The sequence below is a fragment of the Passer domesticus genome, chromosome 7 (assembly GCF_036417665.1).
Source record: "Passer domesticus isolate bPasDom1 chromosome 7, bPasDom1.hap1, whole genome shotgun sequence".
NCBI lineage: Eukaryota > Metazoa > Chordata > Aves > Passeriformes > Passeridae > Passer > Passer domesticus.
In genome coordinates, this window is record NC_087480.1 from 51,623,344 (window position 1) to 51,639,115 (window position 15,772).

The 15,772-nt window shown below is 57.1% G+C and overlaps 2 protein-coding genes across 2 annotated transcripts; both read left to right on the plus strand.

Annotated features, from left to right (window-relative positions):
* The first annotated feature begins 40 nt into the window (after positions 1-40).
* MPL (MPL proto-oncogene, thrombopoietin receptor) lies at positions 41-7,389 on the plus strand. The gene is made up of 12 exons (XM_064428612.1): positions 41-1,850; positions 3,940-4,069; positions 4,409-4,584; positions 4,786-5,039; positions 5,114-5,270; positions 5,437-5,566; positions 5,828-6,000; positions 6,104-6,246; positions 6,380-6,548; positions 6,630-6,792; positions 6,909-6,996; positions 7,082-7,389. Exons 1-12 carry the CDS (start codon positions 1,598-1,600, stop codon positions 7,283-7,285), a joined length of 2,040 nt encoding a protein of 679 aa, XP_064284682.1. The 5' UTR covers positions 41-1,597; the 3' UTR covers positions 7,286-7,389.
* A 515-nt stretch (positions 7,390-7,904) lies between these two features.
* On the plus strand, positions 7,905-12,827 carry CDC20 (cell division cycle 20). Its single transcript, XM_064428603.1, has 10 exons — positions 7,905-8,101; positions 8,655-8,800; positions 9,442-9,538; positions 10,066-10,194; positions 10,552-10,748; positions 11,082-11,176; positions 11,518-11,749; positions 11,859-11,984; positions 12,152-12,269; positions 12,567-12,827. The coding sequence occupies exons 1-10, from the start codon at positions 7,909-7,911 to the stop codon at positions 12,743-12,745; spliced, it is 1,512 nt and encodes a 503-aa protein (XP_064284673.1). The 5' UTR covers positions 7,905-7,908; the 3' UTR covers positions 12,746-12,827.
* The last annotated feature ends 2,945 nt before the right edge of the window (positions 12,828-15,772 follow it).

Below are 15,772 nucleotides of genomic sequence, written 5' to 3' on the forward strand. Positions count from 1 at the left end.
AGAATCCTGTTCCCATTGGGGTCCTGTGATAATCCCCAGGAATGTCCCAGCATTCCCAGGCAAGTCCCGGGTCTCATCATGGCATGGAGATGGGTTTTCTTAGGATCCAACTGGGATCTTTTCCCACACACAAAATGTAACACTTGGTCTTGTCCCCAAAGGGATATGGAGAACAGACTATGTCCTTCCTATGCACAGCTGCCTCTTGCATGCTTAAAAATTGTTCCTGCAGCTTCCCCTCAGCTGGCTGGTCTTTAAAGGGATGGCCCTGCTCTTCCAGCTGGATCCTGTGGAGCTGTGCAACTCCACACCCTTCCCACCCTGGCCAGCTGGCACCTCCCAGCACTGTGCTGAGCCATCAGGTAGCTTCCCACATCAGGCAGAGTGATGGCTGTGTTTGCCCAGCCTGCTCGAACATGTGCTGCCAGGGTGAGCCTCATGTGCCCATCCCTCGAGGGTCTCCTGGGCTCTGCACTGACCCTCCTGGAGGAGCTCCTGTCCCAGGCTTCAGTCCCTCACCTGCACTGCTGCTGTTTGTTACCCTGAGAGGGGTTGGGCTTCCCCTCTGCTGGTTTCAGCTTGCTCAGCCCTGGACATGCATCCAGCTGTCTTCTGCAGTCCCACGAGAAGCAAGAGTGGCTCCTGCAGAGCCTGGTATCCCTGTAGGAGACAGGGACATTTGCATTGTCCTTCTGGGCAAGCATTTTTTATCTCTGAACCGTGTCAATACCATTCTGATTTTCCATTCTGGCCTCCAGTGCTCTTTGGTGTCAACTGCAGCTGTTAGTGAGCAGTCACTCTGCCCCATCCCTGAGGTCCCCAGCAAATCAGTGATGGGGACTGGCCCTCACAAACAGCCTGACACGTGCCACTGCTTCTGCACCGCCTCTGCTCCCAGCTGGGAACAGCATCTGGGGCAGTGTCCCCAGTCCGGCTCATGCCTCAGTCTTTCTGCTTTTTTTGACAAAATTTGTCTGTGGCAAGCTGGAGCTGGCACTGCTCTCCCCTCAGTGCCTCTAGTGCTGTCTTCAGCTGCTGGACTTGAAGAAGCAAACCTGGCCTTGGTGCACAGGGGTCACACGTGCAAGTGGCTCCTTGTGCCCTGGCTGGTGCCCCCCGGGCTGTGCAATAGTGCTGTGCCCTGGCAGGGTGGGAGACCCTCCAGCACCAGAAGTAATGGACTGGCATGAGGTTGAGCATGACTGTGGTGGCCCTGCACCAACGCCACTAGCACCTCTGAGGGCTTTGCCCCCTGTGCTTGCAGCTCTGCTCCCAGCACGGCCACAGAGAGGGTGCTGCTGGCAGAGCAGACCTGGAGTACTCCAGTGCCGGGCGGCACAGGACACAATGCAGGCACATCAGCTGTGCCATATCCCATGCTCCATGTGGCAGCAGCCCCAACAGCCTGCCCTGCCCCACATCGGGGCCTCCCTAGTTTCTTGGGGGTTGTTTTTCTTCCTACCCCATCCTCCCAGCATGCCAGTAGCCACAAGGGCAGGACATGCTGCCTATCTGATAGGAGCAGTCTCTCTTGGCACTGCGGCCAGCAGCAGAGGGGCTGTGGCATTGTGGTTTCAGGCACAGGGAAGTGCTGGTGATGGGGCGGGGGGAGCCCCCAGCCAGGCTTCCTGAGCTGCACAGCCACCACTTCCCAGATAAAGGTATCGCCTGGAGGAGCCGCAGCAGCTCCCGGGACACTGGGAAGGAACGAGTGCGGCACGTGTGGCTCCGGCACACAGGCTGCAGGATGGCAGCCTGCCTGTGCCAGGGCTGGCAGCTCTCACTGCTCCCTGCCATCCTGCTCAGCCTCCGCAGCCCACCGTCAGCCCCTGAGCCAGTGACATCCCAAGGTAGGTCCTTGGGGCTATTTTCTCCCGCAGAGGATGGGCCAGAGAGGAGCTAGAATGCCAGGTGTGGGCAGCGAGCACCTCACAGCAGCCAAAATCTGTGGGACTGGGAAGGAGGCATTCCAGGAGGGTGTGCAGGGAGTATTCAGGGGGAGTAATGGAGTGCACTTCTCACCTGTAGGACACCCTAAATTGCTTGGAGTAAAGGAACATCCATGCTCTCTGCAAGCAGAGCTTGGCTGCCCATGGGTTGCCCCTGAGGATGGCAGCCTGGTGCTCCCAGTCCTGCTCAGGTAGCAGAGGGATTCCTCACTCATGAGAAATTCTCAGAGTTATGACATGATGAGAGTTTGAACAAGACTCAAGTTAACATCTGATGGCACAGCTCTGCACCACAGGCAATGCAGTGGCACTTCCAGGCTAACCCCAGTGCTCCTGCACCAGCCTTGCCATCATCTTACTGTCCTGCTGGACATCCTCATCTTAGCTGATAGCTGGCCCCAGTCTGGCTCACTGCACCTGCCAGAGCCACTCCCCAGCTTTGTCTCATTTTAGGCTTCTCCATGCATTCTTTAAGCACCTCTTTAGCCCCTTTAGAACTTTCTGTAACACCATAAAAAGCATTAATTGAATAAAACCCTGTTGATCTCCTGCTTGTTTCTCTAGCCCCACCCCAGGTCTCTGGCCAGGTAAGACTTAGCACATTTTGAGTCACCCCCATAGGGGCAGTGGGACGAGGGTCAGGGTTGGACTCTGCCCACAGCCTCTGCAAAATCCTTGTGCCTTGAGCCCTCAGCTGGCTTGGCAGCACTGCCCAAGCATGGCTGGTGTGGGCTGCAGAGCTGGGCAGCTGCCCTTCCTAAGAAATGGGCTGTGCTCAGCAAAGATGCTGTGATAGCCCACAGGACCAGGGTGGCCTCCCAGTGATGCCACAGGTCCCTGTGCCACCGAGCTGCTGGGACCTGGCCACTTCATCTCCTGGTGCTCGGAGCTGGGTGAGGTCATGGAGCCAGCATGAGGCCTGGGGTGGGGTAATGGGGGGCAAAAAGAGAAGAACGGGTGGGGGGGCTGTGGAGAGATGGGACAATGGGCATGGGGAAGAAGGCAACACAGGGCTGGGAAATGAGGAACAAGGCTGGGGGGGTCAGGGAAAGAGAAGGGACAGGGCGAGCAGAAAGACACCAAGAAGCTGGCAAGAATACTTAGGAACAGTGACTTTTTCTTTGCCGAGGGTGGGCTCAACTGGCAGTGCAGGGGTGTGTAGCAGAGAATGGATGCACTCAGCAAATGCAGCAGACACTGGCAGTGGGCTTGTGGGGTCCCAAAGCTGGGGGCAACCCCTGGGGAAGGCAGCAAATGCCACTAGGAAGAGGAGGAGGAAGAGGGCTGGAGCAGGTCAGAGGGAGTGCGGGGAGAAGAGACTGCTGAAGCAATGCTGGGGACACCAGGACCACCCCTGTGCATCACACATCTGCATCTTGGGGCCGTCCCCTCTTCCACGATAACAGGGACTGACACCCTTATGTCCGCAGAGCTAGCAGTGCTTCCGATAGAGATCCTGCAGGGTGTGATGCTCCAGTTTCTCCGTGTAATGACAGGGAGCACAGCTTACCGAGGGGGACACACATGCCCCCAGGGCAGTCCCTGGGCAGGGGTTTGGGCATCCCCCCTGCTCAGGACCACATGCCCCCACACCAGCCCCCAGGCCCTTTCCCTTTCTCTGGGGTGCTGCTCCTCCTTATCTCACTTCCGCGCACCTTCCGGCACGAGCAGGGCAGGGGTGCTTCCCCCTGATCGCTGGGCCCTGAGCTCCCCTCTGACCGCAGGGCTATTTCGGGATGTTTGTTTGTCCTCAAGGACCTCATGTACTCAGGAGGGGGCGTGGTGGGGCCGGGGGGAGCCCTGCACCACCAGGACCCCAGTCCAAGCCAGCAGCCAGCATTGGTGCCATGTCCCTCCCCAGTGTGCCAAGCTGGTGGAGAGCACCTGTGCCACGGCCATGCTCAGGCTGCCCCGCGTGCCTGAGGTGGAAGCAGGTGAGATGGGGACGGGTTTGTGCCCAGGAGCTCCTTCATAGCCACACTCCTCCCAGATGCTGCACTGCTAGCAGCCATGTCCGAGGACATCCTCTGTTTCTCCCGCTCCTTCGAGGACCTCACCTGCTTCTGGGACGAGGAGGAGACAACAACTGGGATGTGCCACTTCTACTACTGGTACAGCAGGTAGGAGATGGTGGGGACCCAGCCCAGCCTCCTCCTTGCTGCACAGAGAGCTGCAGTGTCAGGGTGGCACAGCAATCTGGGGCATCCCAGTGGCTCCCAGCTGCAAGGAGAGATGGAGGACTCACAGAAGCTATAGAGCAGCCACTGCACACCCTGCAGCAGGGCTGGGGCCTTGGCTGTCCCTCAGTCCCATGAGGATGGTGCCCTGCAGTGGATTATGGCACAGCAAAAGAGCTGTGACACCAAGGTCTGGGTGCTGTGCCCCACATTGCCTCTCCTCAAGCCTGGCCCAAGGCAGGAGGTGTGAGGTGCTGCAAGACCCGGCTCTCCGTTCCTCAGTGATGCGCCCACAGCGTGCGTGCTCTCCACATGGCACCGTGGGGCTGGCGGGAAGCGACACGTCTGCGTCTTCCCCAGCCAGGACGTGCGGCTCTTCGCCCAGCTCCACCTCCGCGTCCTGGATGCCACCACAAACCGCACCAAGTATCGGCGGGAGCTCAACGTGGAGGCAGTGGGTGAGTCCCTTCCACTGGGCAATGCCCTGTGACAACAGAACGGTTCCCAGATCTGGGTCCCATGACCTTCTGCCTGCCACAGGGGCTGGCAACACCCTGAGCCCTGCACGCACATACTTCCATGTGTCCCGCAGCAGGACCGGGCATTGCCCAGACCGGGGCTGCTGCAGGAGCACAAACACCCCGGCATGTTCTCTGCAGGTCTCATTGCTCCCCCAGACAACATCACCGCCCGCTGGGCTGGGGCTGCGGGGCAGCTCTGCGTGTCGTGGCAGCCACCACTCGCTGACTTCCCGAACTTCTTCCTCTACGAGGTGCAGTGGTGCCCTGCCAGCTCCACAGGGATGCCCTGCAACACCACACTGAACCCCAGTGAGCAGCACCCTGGGGACCCCTCCACTCAGTCAACTGTCAGCACCCACACACCCAGGGCAGCCTCCCCGGCACTGGGGCAGGTACACAGAGGGGTCAGGGATGGGCAGGGGGTGTGGGGGCTGCAGCTGCTCCTCAGCTTGGCCCCTCTCTACAGAGGCTGGTCCAGGCCAACACCTGGGTGGTGCTGCGGGACCTGCAGCCAGGGGTGAGGTACCACATCCAGGTGCGCAGCAAGCCCGACGGTACCTCCATGGACGGCGTCTGGGGGCCCTGGTCACAGGCAGTGGCTGCTGAGACACCCCACTCCTCTGGTGAGCAGCCATCCCCTCCGCAGGGGTGCTGGCAGGGACAGCAGGGAGGCACCCACGCCGGGGGCTGCAGGGGGTGGGGGTCCTGTTATAGGCAAGGTGCAACTCCCAAGTTTTGGGGGGCCAAGGGGAAGCAGCCCCCTGCCTGCCCTGGCTCTCCCCTGCCCAGGAGACATCGGGCTGTGCTGCAGCACCCCTGACCTGCGGCACGTGCGCTGCGAGTGGAGCTGGGACCCTGCAGAGCCCCACAGCTCCTACCAGCTCTTCTACCGGCCACCTCCAAGCGGGGCTGGCACAAGGTAAGGGCATGGCAGCCATATGGCACTCAGGCAGGCACACCCCAGGGACCACTGGTCTGCTGCGGCCAATATCCCACACCGGGCCCCTTGCCCATGCCCTGCTCTGTCCTGCCACCACCAGTCTCATACCTCCTCACCACCTCTCCTGGCCACATTGCACCTCTGACCACAAGCAGCAGCAGCTTTCCTGGGCAAGTGCAGGAGGAGTGCTGGCTGTGGGTATGCTTTGCTGGGACTGACTGGCTCCCACTCCTCCCACAGGGAAGATGCATGGCATCAGTGCAAGGAGGTGAGCAGGGGGGCACAGGGCACCCATGCCTGCACCTTCCAGCCCAAGGCTGGCAGTGCCATCTCTGTCTTGGTGAATGTCACCCGGACCCACTTGCTGCCCCCACTCAGCTACTTCAAGGAACCCTTTTGGCTGCACCAGGCTGGTGAGTCCCAGCACCACCACAGCCCCTGCCTGACTCACAGGGGACACAGTGTCCCATGTCCCGTTTCACAGGAGCGACACATGCCTGTCCCCAACACCAACAGTGCTCACAGATGCCCCACAGATTGCGCAGGCAACAGTGTCGCAGGGCCGGCTGAGCCTGCAGTGGCTGCCGCCCCTGGAGCTGCTGGCAGAGCAGCTGCACTACCAGGTCCGCTATGCCACGGAGAACAGCCATGACTGGAAGGTAAGGCCTGGCCAGGATACCCCGAGCAGCTGCTCGTTCTGCTGCTGACACACGGGGCCAGGCAAACGGGGACCCGGCCCTTGGTGCCGCCCCACAGCAGCCGTGCCTCCAGCTCGCCTCTGCCCCTCTGCAGGTCCTGCAGGTTCCACGAGCAGCTAGGAAAGAAGTCCTGGACCTGCGGCCGGGGTCCCGCTACCACGCCCAGGTGCGGGCCCAGCCCAGCGGGCCGTGGTACCAGGGCAGCTGGAGCGCCTGGTCCAAAGCTGCTGTGGTTGATGCCGTGGCTGATGCGGGTAAGGGACAGGGCTGGAGGCTGCGGCCAGAGGAGCCCCACGGCTGACGGCAGGACACGGAGAGTGCTGGAAATGGGCCGGGGAGCAGCGGGCAGGGTGCTGCGAAGGGCTCAGGGAGGTGGGTCTGGGAAGGGCTACAGCTGCAGCGTTCCTCCCCCGATGCAGGCTGGCTCATCCCCAGCGTCACGCTGGTGCCGCTGCTCTTCTCAGCAGTGCTCCTGGGGCTGCGGTGCACCTTCCCCTCCCTCTACAGGTAAAGGGCTGTGCCGGGGCAGGCGGGGCTCCAGCACCAAGCCTGGGCACCTTGCAGGGGGCATTAGGGCACCCCAAGTCTGAGGGTACCTTCAGCGCCCCTTCCTCCGTACCCAGCAACGTGAAGCAGAAACTCTGGCCGCCCGTCCCTGACCTGCACCGTGCTCTGGGCAGCTTCCTCCAGGAAAGCAGCAAGCACGGCCAGGTGAGGGGGTGGGCAGGGCGGCTCAGCTGGCCCCGGGGGCAGCTCGAAGGGCAGCCCCCACCGCGTCCACTCCGTGTCCCCCCAGGCCAGCGCCTTCGACAAGCAGCCGCCGGAGGAGGCCGTCCTGCCCTGCCTGCTGGAGGTGCTGCCCGGCCCGCGGCGCGAGGCGGGCCCGCCGCCGGAGCACGCTGGGGGCCGCCTGTCCAGCACCGACATCGCCAACCAGTCCTACCTGCTCATGAGCGGCTGGGAGCCGCGGGCAGCCCCCGGCGCCCCCAGCCCGCCATAAACTCTGCTCCCCGCCCAGCACCGCCTGCTCCCTCCTTCGCCGCCCCGCCCCGGGGAACGCCCCGCCCCCGGGCCCGCCCCTTACACTGCACGCGCGGAGCGCCCCGCCCCTCCCCGCGGCTCAGCCAATCGCGTTGCGTCGCGCGGCCGTCGCCTGGCAGCGCGCGGCCGTTGGGTTTGAAGCGGCCAACCGGGGCCCCGTCCGCGCGCCGTTTAAAATGCTGCGGCGCAGGCGGGGCGGGCGAGCGGCGGCGGCGCGGCGGAGGTGAGCGTGTGGCAGGGCCCGGCAGGCCGGGGAGGCAGCTCTGAGGCACAGGCTCGAGCGGGGAGGCGGTGGTGAGGCGGACGAGGGGAAGGGAGAATGTCGCCTATCGGAGGGAGCCCCAGAGAGCGGCTGGAAGGGGTGTCGGCCGATGGAAAGGACCCCCGAGGAGCGGAGGGAGGGTGTGTCGGCTGATGGAGAGTGTCCCGAGGAGCGGTTGGGCAGAGCGGGGGTGTCCGGTGCTGGAGGAGCGGCCGGAGGGCTGGGAAGGTGCGGTGCTGGGGAGGCCGGCGGGGCCGGTCGGAGCAGGCTGCAGCCCTGGCGGTGGGCACGGCTGACGCCGCCCGCCCGCCCGCAGGACCATGGCGCAGTTCCTGTTCGAGGCGGACCTGCACGGGCTGCTGAAGCTGGACACGCCGATCCCGAACGCGCCGCCTGCGCGATGGCAGCGCAAGGCCAAGGAGAGCGGCCCCGGGCCCAGCCCCGTCGGCGTGTCGCCCATGAAGCCGGCCAATCGCTCCCACAGCTCCAGCAAGACGCCGTCCAAGACACCCGGTGAGCGCCGGCCGCCAGCGGCAGAGGTCGGGTGCGGAGCCTCGCCCGGGCTGCTTGTCTGCAGCCGTGGGGCTCAGCCGTGGCTCTCCCTGCCACGCTGCCCTGCCGGCTTGCTGGGCAGGCAGGAGGAGGTGGGCTGGGCTCCTGGCAATCGCTCGCCTCCTTCCCAGCATGAGGGGCAGAGCTCTGAGCACTGCGGCTGGCGAACTGCTGCTCGCCCAGCTGAGCCTTGCTGGCACAGCTGCATGCTGGGACAAGTGTGGGCGGGACTGTCAGCTGGCAGCTTTACATCCTGCAGCAGTTTTTGTATCCTCCCCTTATCTCTGGACTCTGGCATTGTTGCACTAGACCCAAGGTGTTGCTCCAGACAGTCCCTAACCAGAGCCTGGTGGCAGAGGGGAAAATATAAGTTAGTTGTGACTGGGTGGCATGAGATCTCAGAGTCTGCTTGTCTGGTGGGTGTGATGTGGAAGTGTGCTGGGTTTGCTCTTGTGAAAGCTCTAATACAGGCTATTAAATAACTGTAAGACAATATTTTCGTATGCAAATGCAGGAAAATCTGGATCCAAAATTCAAAGCACCCCCACAAAGGCTGGGGGGGATCGCTATATTCCCAACCGCAGTGCTATGCAGATGGAGATGGCAAATTTCCTCCTAACCAAAGAGAATGACCCTGCTGAGGAATCCCCTACCAAGAAGGTGAGCATGTTGCTAAGTTACAATTACTTCCAACAACCACTAATCGTTCCTGCCCCTTTACAGAGGAGTAAACTGTAGGTTTACTGTAGGTTCTATCGAGTAGACACACAGGACTGACAAGCCCCAGCCATTGCTACTTGCAACTCTGGGTTTCAGGAGCCTAGGATGAGATTGAAGCTGTAGAGACTGCCATGCACTCTAGCCTATGCTGCTTCTGGTAGCAAAATTTACCTTTTGACTAATGAGGCTTTAAAATGTAGCAGGCAACAAAAACACAAAGCTGTGAGCCTGTGCAAAGTGAAACTGCTGGTGGTAGCTATTCTAGGACAATGTCTACACAGGGAACACTTCTGGAATGTTTTACGCTGTGTTCTGAAATCTGTTTATGAAGCATTTAGTCACTTGTGGCTGTGGCTTTTCCCACTGGTAATGACACTGAATTTGCTATTGTATAAAAATGTGAGCAGGACAATGTGTGAAAGCCTAAGGAAAAACTGCTTTGACCTGCCTATGTGTGGCTGACCCTGGAAGCACAGTTGAACAACTCCTGATTCTAAGAGAAGGGGACTTAGGTGTCTGTTTACATTGCAGTGTGGGAGTTGTTTTAAATGCATTGCACTGAGGGTGATTTGTCTCCATAGGAGCAACAGAAAGCCTGGGCAGTGAATCTGAATGGTTTTGATGTAGAAGAGGCAAAGATCCTCCGCCTCAGTGGAAAACCACAGAATGCTCCAGAAGGTATGATACAGGGTCTGTGTGAGCTGAATCAGTGGGAGAGATCTGGTCAGGGGAACAGCAACACAGAGGCTCTGTGTGTGGTCACAGGAGAAATCAACTGGTTTCTGAGAGCTGTACAGGCTGGAGTTTCCTTTCTTAAGGTTCCTGAGGTTGAGGGAGGGCCTAACAGTGAATCTATTTAGTAAAGTTGCTGTGACTGCCACTGCTCACCTGTACTGCAGGTTGCAAACCTTCATGAAGTCTGTAAGAGCATCAAACTCTCTGCTGAGCACTTTCTAGCTTAAACTGTAACTAAACATAATGGGATACAAAACCCCAAATGTTTGTTAAATTTGTTTTCATGAATAAAGAAATTGCAGCTCACCCCCCTTCAGCAGTTCATACTGCCAGTGATTTTAGCACACTGCAGTCTTGTGAGTATTTCTCTTGGGACTTTATTTTCACTCCAAAGTATTCCTAGTTGGGTGAGCAGCACTTAGCTGCGAGGAAACTAACTCATGTTAACAAGCCCATTCCTCTGTGCACAGGCTATCAGAACAACCTGAAAGTGCTCTACAGTCAGAAAATGACGCCTGGATCCAGCAGGAAGAATAGCAGATATATTCCCTCAATGCCAGACCGGATTTTGGATGCACCAGAGATCCGCAATGACTACTGTAAGTAGGCTGCAGGGTTGAGTGCTGGGCATCCAGAACATTCTGCACAGGAGTGCTGTTCCTAGGACAGTGTAACTGGGCTGTTTGTATTATTTTATGTACCCAGGGTTAGCACAGACCACTTCTGGAGTGTCCTGTGAGGCTTTACAGGAACAGTGGTCTAGGGTACCGTGTAGATGACTTGGAGCAGGGTACCTGACCCCACCAGCTGGGCATGGTGACACTCAGGAGGCTGCCCCTCACCTGTACGTGTGTGCGTGCACATGTGCACACACACAGCTGCTGCATCAGCACAGGTGAAGGGCAGGGCTCTCTGGGTAAGCATGGTCTGACCTGCCTTGCTCTTTCAAATTGTAGATCTGAATCTCATAGACTGGAGCTCCCAGAACTTCCTGGCAGTGGCTCTGGACAACTCTGTTTATCTGTGGAATCACGCTTCTGGGGAGATTATCCAGCTGCTGCAGATGGAGCAACCAGATGTTTACATTTCCTCTGTGTCATGGATTAAAGAAGGAAACTACCTTGCTGTTGGCACAAGTAGTGCAGAGGTCCAGGTGAATGCAGGAGAAACTAGAGGTGTTTTTTATGGCTTGACATAACTGGGACCTGGGGACAAAACCTTGGCTGGCAGAGGAAAGTGCCACATGCTGACTTGTCTTCCCTGGTGTGGGGTGGAACTGCCCCAGCCAAGTGCAGTGTGCAAGGCAGGGCTTGGTTTGGGGGATTTCTGATAAGTAGTGTTACCTTTTGTGCTATAGTCATGAGATACACATTTTCTCTGTTCCCTTACTGAGAAAGCTGAATGCCAGAGCCTGTGCAGTGAGGTTCTTAGGGCATAGAAACAGGATTGGGTTTCTTCTGAATAACTCTTTGCTTTGCCTCTCTAGCTATGGGACATTCAGCAACAGAAACGTCTCCGAAACATGACCAGCCATTGTGCCCGTGTGGGAACCCTCAGCTGGAACAGCTACATCCTCTCCAGGTAAAGCAGTGTGTCAAGAGCAGTTTCCAGTTGTTGCAAACTCCTATCCCTCAATCTATGTGTGGTATGGGTTAGGGATGGCAGAGAGAAGTTTCTGTGCTGGCTTGGGATTCTTACTCAGCCTTATCTGTTGGGACTGTGAGGAGAAGGCCTCTTTCCTGTATTGCACTTTGTGCTGAAGTTAAGAGCTTGTGTGGGTGTTTCATTCATACCAACAGACCAGTGTTGATGGTAACACTGGTTGAAACCCAGTAGCAGGTATAACAGTCTTGCAACAACAAAAATGGATGTGGGTGAAAATGTGTCAGTCTGACCCTGCAAGCCTTCTCTTCTCTCTGCAGTGGCGCACGGACCGGGCACATCCATCACCACGATGTCAGAGTGGCTGAGCATCATGTGGCCACCCTTGCTGGCCACACACAGGAGGTGTGCGGACTCAAATGGTCTCTAGATGGCCGCTACCTGGCCAGCGGTGGCAATGACAATCTGGTGAATGTCTGGCCATGCACCCAAGGAGGGGGTGGAGACTTTGCTCCTGTACAGACCTTCACTCAGCACCAGGGTGCTGTCAAGGTGAGCACAGGGCTGCCACGGACAGGTATCTGTGTGCAAGGCAGACATGCAGCACTGGCTGGGTGCAGGTTGCCTCTTGTGTGTCTTAAAATGAACTCTTGTCTCTCAGGCTGTGGCGTGGTGCCCATGGCAGATGAACGTTCTAGCCACTGGAGGTGGCACTAGTGACAGACACATCCGCATCTGGAACGTGTGTTCTGGTGCCTGCCTCAGTGCTGTTGATGCCCATTCCCAGGTGAGATATGAACATCAGCTTGGGACAAACGCCTTCTGGCAGCACCTACACAGAGCTGCTGGCTCCTCAGGCCCAGAGGCACGGGGAAGGAGGGGATCATGCTCATCTCAGAGTGGTGAGCATCAACACAAGGAGCTTGTCTTACCTGTGTTACTGCCTCTTTTCAGGTCTGTTCTATCCTGTGGTCAACAAACTACAAGGAGTTCATTTCAGGCCATGGCTTTGCACAGAATCAGCTGGTTCTATGGAAGTATCCAACAATGACCAAGGTTGCAGAGCTGCAAGGTAGGTGGACAGGGCCTGGGTGGGGGGATTGCTGGAGATTGAAGGCAGCTGCACTCCTTGGTTGGAGCCTGTAGCATCACTGATACTGGACAGTATCCAGGGGCATGCTGCTAGGAGTAAAGCATGCCCACAGGCTGTGGAAGAAATACCATTGCTCCAAGTGTATTCCTGGGGTCTGAAATCATGCTGCCACAGCCAGTGGGGCGGGGGGGGGGGGGGCAGCTATGCAAGCTGGCAGGGCTCATGGGAGCATACAGGAGTAAAGATGCATGTGCTGATCTGCACACTCCTCCTCAGGTCATACTGCCAGAATCTTGAACCTGACCATGAGCCCTGATGGTACAACAGTGGCCTCAGCAGCTGCTGATGAAACACTGCGGCTCTGGCGCTGTTTTGAGATGGACCCAATAAAGAAGAAGGAGAAAGAGAAGGCAAACAGTGCCAAAAGCAGTATTATTCACCAGAGCATCCGCTGAGAGCACTGGGTTTTTGTGGGGAGGGGGTATTTGGTTTACACACTGTACAGTATTTTAAATGTTAATAAACTGCTTAACTTGACTTTTTCTTAATGGAGTCCAATGGAAGAAAAAGCCATAGCTCCCAAACCCAAGTCTTTCTCCCTGAGGCTGGGGATCTTGGTAAGGGGGGGAGACTTCGGTCTTAAGGGCCAGTTTACAGGCACCCTGAGCCTAGCACAGCCTAGCAGAAGGATGCTGTGCAAGTGCAAGGGCTGTACTACTGTTTCTGTCCCAGCTAAGATACATATGTCACCTGCCCTATCTAGATGTTGGCTACAAGCACAGCAGCTCCACCAGAGGCTCAGCTGAAAGCACAGCATGGCTGTGGCCTCAGTTTGTGTTGTCCTGTCCTGTCTCACCACCATAGGGGCAAGTACTATGGCTCTACAGGCAGACCTCAGTTTGTCTTGTTAGCTCCAGGCAGCCATCAGTGCCTGCTTATGGTGCTGGAGTAGAATACCTACTTTTGCAGACTGAATTGCTATTGAAAAAAAAGAAGGGGGGGAAACATACAGCAACAGCTGTAATCACCCCAAAGGCTAGAAAGGGGCTGGCCCTGGCATCAAGCCTGATGCAAAACAAAAGGTTAGTTTACACTGCCACAGCCAGCCTGCATGTCATGCAAGAGCCACACAAAGCACCACTAACCCTGTGCTCAGCTTTCAGTCATATTCTTCCAACAACTCTGATCTGTCTTCCCCTCCTGCTGCCAGGAAGCCCTGGTGCCTTGCTGAAGCTTGATGCAGGGGAGCAGGCACCAGGGCTCAGCTGACATTTATTGGAGCTTGACTCCCCTACACTTGGAAAAATGCCTTTTTTCCAGATTGAACTGTGCTGGAGCAAGTGGCAGAAAACATTTTTGAGCCCTTACCTGACCAACAGCCAGCTCAGCCATTCTGCTCTGCATGGTGGAGCCACAGTGTCTGAGGTTATGGGGCTGCACCAGCATTGCCAGGGGCTGCTGGAGACACTGCACAGCTGATAAGCACCTTGGCCTGTGCAAAGCAGCTCCACCAAGCCTGTGCCTCCCATCAGCCCTCAGTGATTAGCTGAGGGTGGATTATTAACTGTTTTCACCTTTCCCTCAGCACAGTACTACACTGTACCTAGCACCAGCTCTGCCTCCTGAGCTTTACGCCAGCTGGAACCTTCAAAGGTTCAAATTTGTGCTCTGCCAAGGGCAGTGAGGGTGTGACCACAACCACCAGAGCACCCCCCCACCCAAAGCTGATATGGAGGGCAGTCAAAACACAGCAACTGAGCCCAGCACCTTCCCAGCAGTGCTGCTGGTGCATCCCCATTTGGCCACTTGGGAAAAGTCATAGGAGGTCCAAGAAAGGATCTCTTCCTTTTCAGACAATCCTGGGGCCACAGCAGTCTCTAATGGGGAAGCAGGCAGAAACCCACATGCAAGGTTGGGCTCTCCCACAGAGCTGTGCTGTTGTAGGAGCCCTGCCCCACACCCCTGCACTTTGGTGCTGGGAGTTAGCACAGGCTTGCCCCTAGGCCCACAACTGATTAGGCCTTTCCTGGTCCCTGACCTGGAAGGAAAGCTTTATATGCTGAAAAGTTGCTGTAATTTTTTCACTCCCATGTAAGAGCAGCTCAGCTTTCTCTCCCAGACTCTTTCTTTCTCCTTAGCACATGCCCCACACCCAGATGCTGTGCATTACATAGCCCTTAGACAACCTCTGGGCATTACGAGAGGGTAATGATATTGCAGGGTCTTTGGCCCCACGCTGGTCTCTTACAGTCCTGGAGTGAGGAGGAGCAGAGGAAGGAAGTGGGCACTGATCCAGCAGGCCCAGTAAACACAGCCCTATAAGGTGTGAATTCAGCTCACAGCATGACAGCATATTAATTTACCAAGTGCCATGGCCAGCCCATAGAAGAGCACAGCTAACAGGAACAATTGGAGGAAGGGAGAGCAGAGCACATGCAGGGAACAGCCCATTCTAAAATACCAAGCATAAGTAGTTTAAAGCATTGTTGCTATTTTGGGCAAAAGCAAAGACACTCCTGTCTTTGGCGAGAGCCAGCTGGAGGGGAAAAAGAGGCTTGACAGGGAAAGGTCCATGTCAGCTGGACCATCACCTACAGCTCCTGGAGTGAAGACTTCTGAGCACTGAACTAACATTACACACCACTTCAGCATGGACGAGAACAAATTCTCATCCAAGTCTTTACTCCCAGAGAAGCATCAACAACTGGAGAACACTGCACAGTGCAGCAGCCAGATCCCACTTCATGACTTCTTGCACACAAGGACACTGAGCACTGTACAAGAGGGTGATGGCTGTGTGGTATTTTAGTCACAGCAGTTCAGGTCACTTGAAGATGCTTTCCTACATTTCAGAGCATGGCCTTGAGGCATACAGCAGTCAGGTCAGACCAGCAGAGCTCTCTCACACTAAGCTCTGCTCCAGTGCTTTGGCTGGACCTCCACCAAAGCACTCCCACACCACAACCAAACCTACAGTGAAACTCAGCATCTGGAGGGTGCTGATCTAACACATTCCTCCCAGCCACATGCTGCCCAGCTGGCTCCCTACTCTTCTTCCCAAGCTTGAGTCAGCACCCAGGCTGCCCTCTGCTCAAGAGGGCTCCCTTCATGGGGTAATGGGGAAGGCAGCCCTACACCCCAACAGCACTGAAAGGGCACCAGAATGAGACAGCTGGAAAGATAACAAAGCCCAGCCAGGCAATGATGCACTTCTGCAGCAAAAGCAAGACAGCAACATCAACCTTCCTCTGACCAGCCTGAGCTACATTGTGCACAGATCCATGCTACAGGGGCATTCACAGATGGCAGCAGTTTTTGCTTTGGCAGATGTAATAAGCAACAAACTGCTGTTTCTCAAGCACTCAAGCTTCCAAAGTGTCTATTCCCTGCTCTGCCATATCGCAAATGCCCATAATTTCTGAAAAGCAGCAGTTCTTCCTGGGCAGGTGGCCCAGGGCCCAGCCCACACCCACACTCCACCC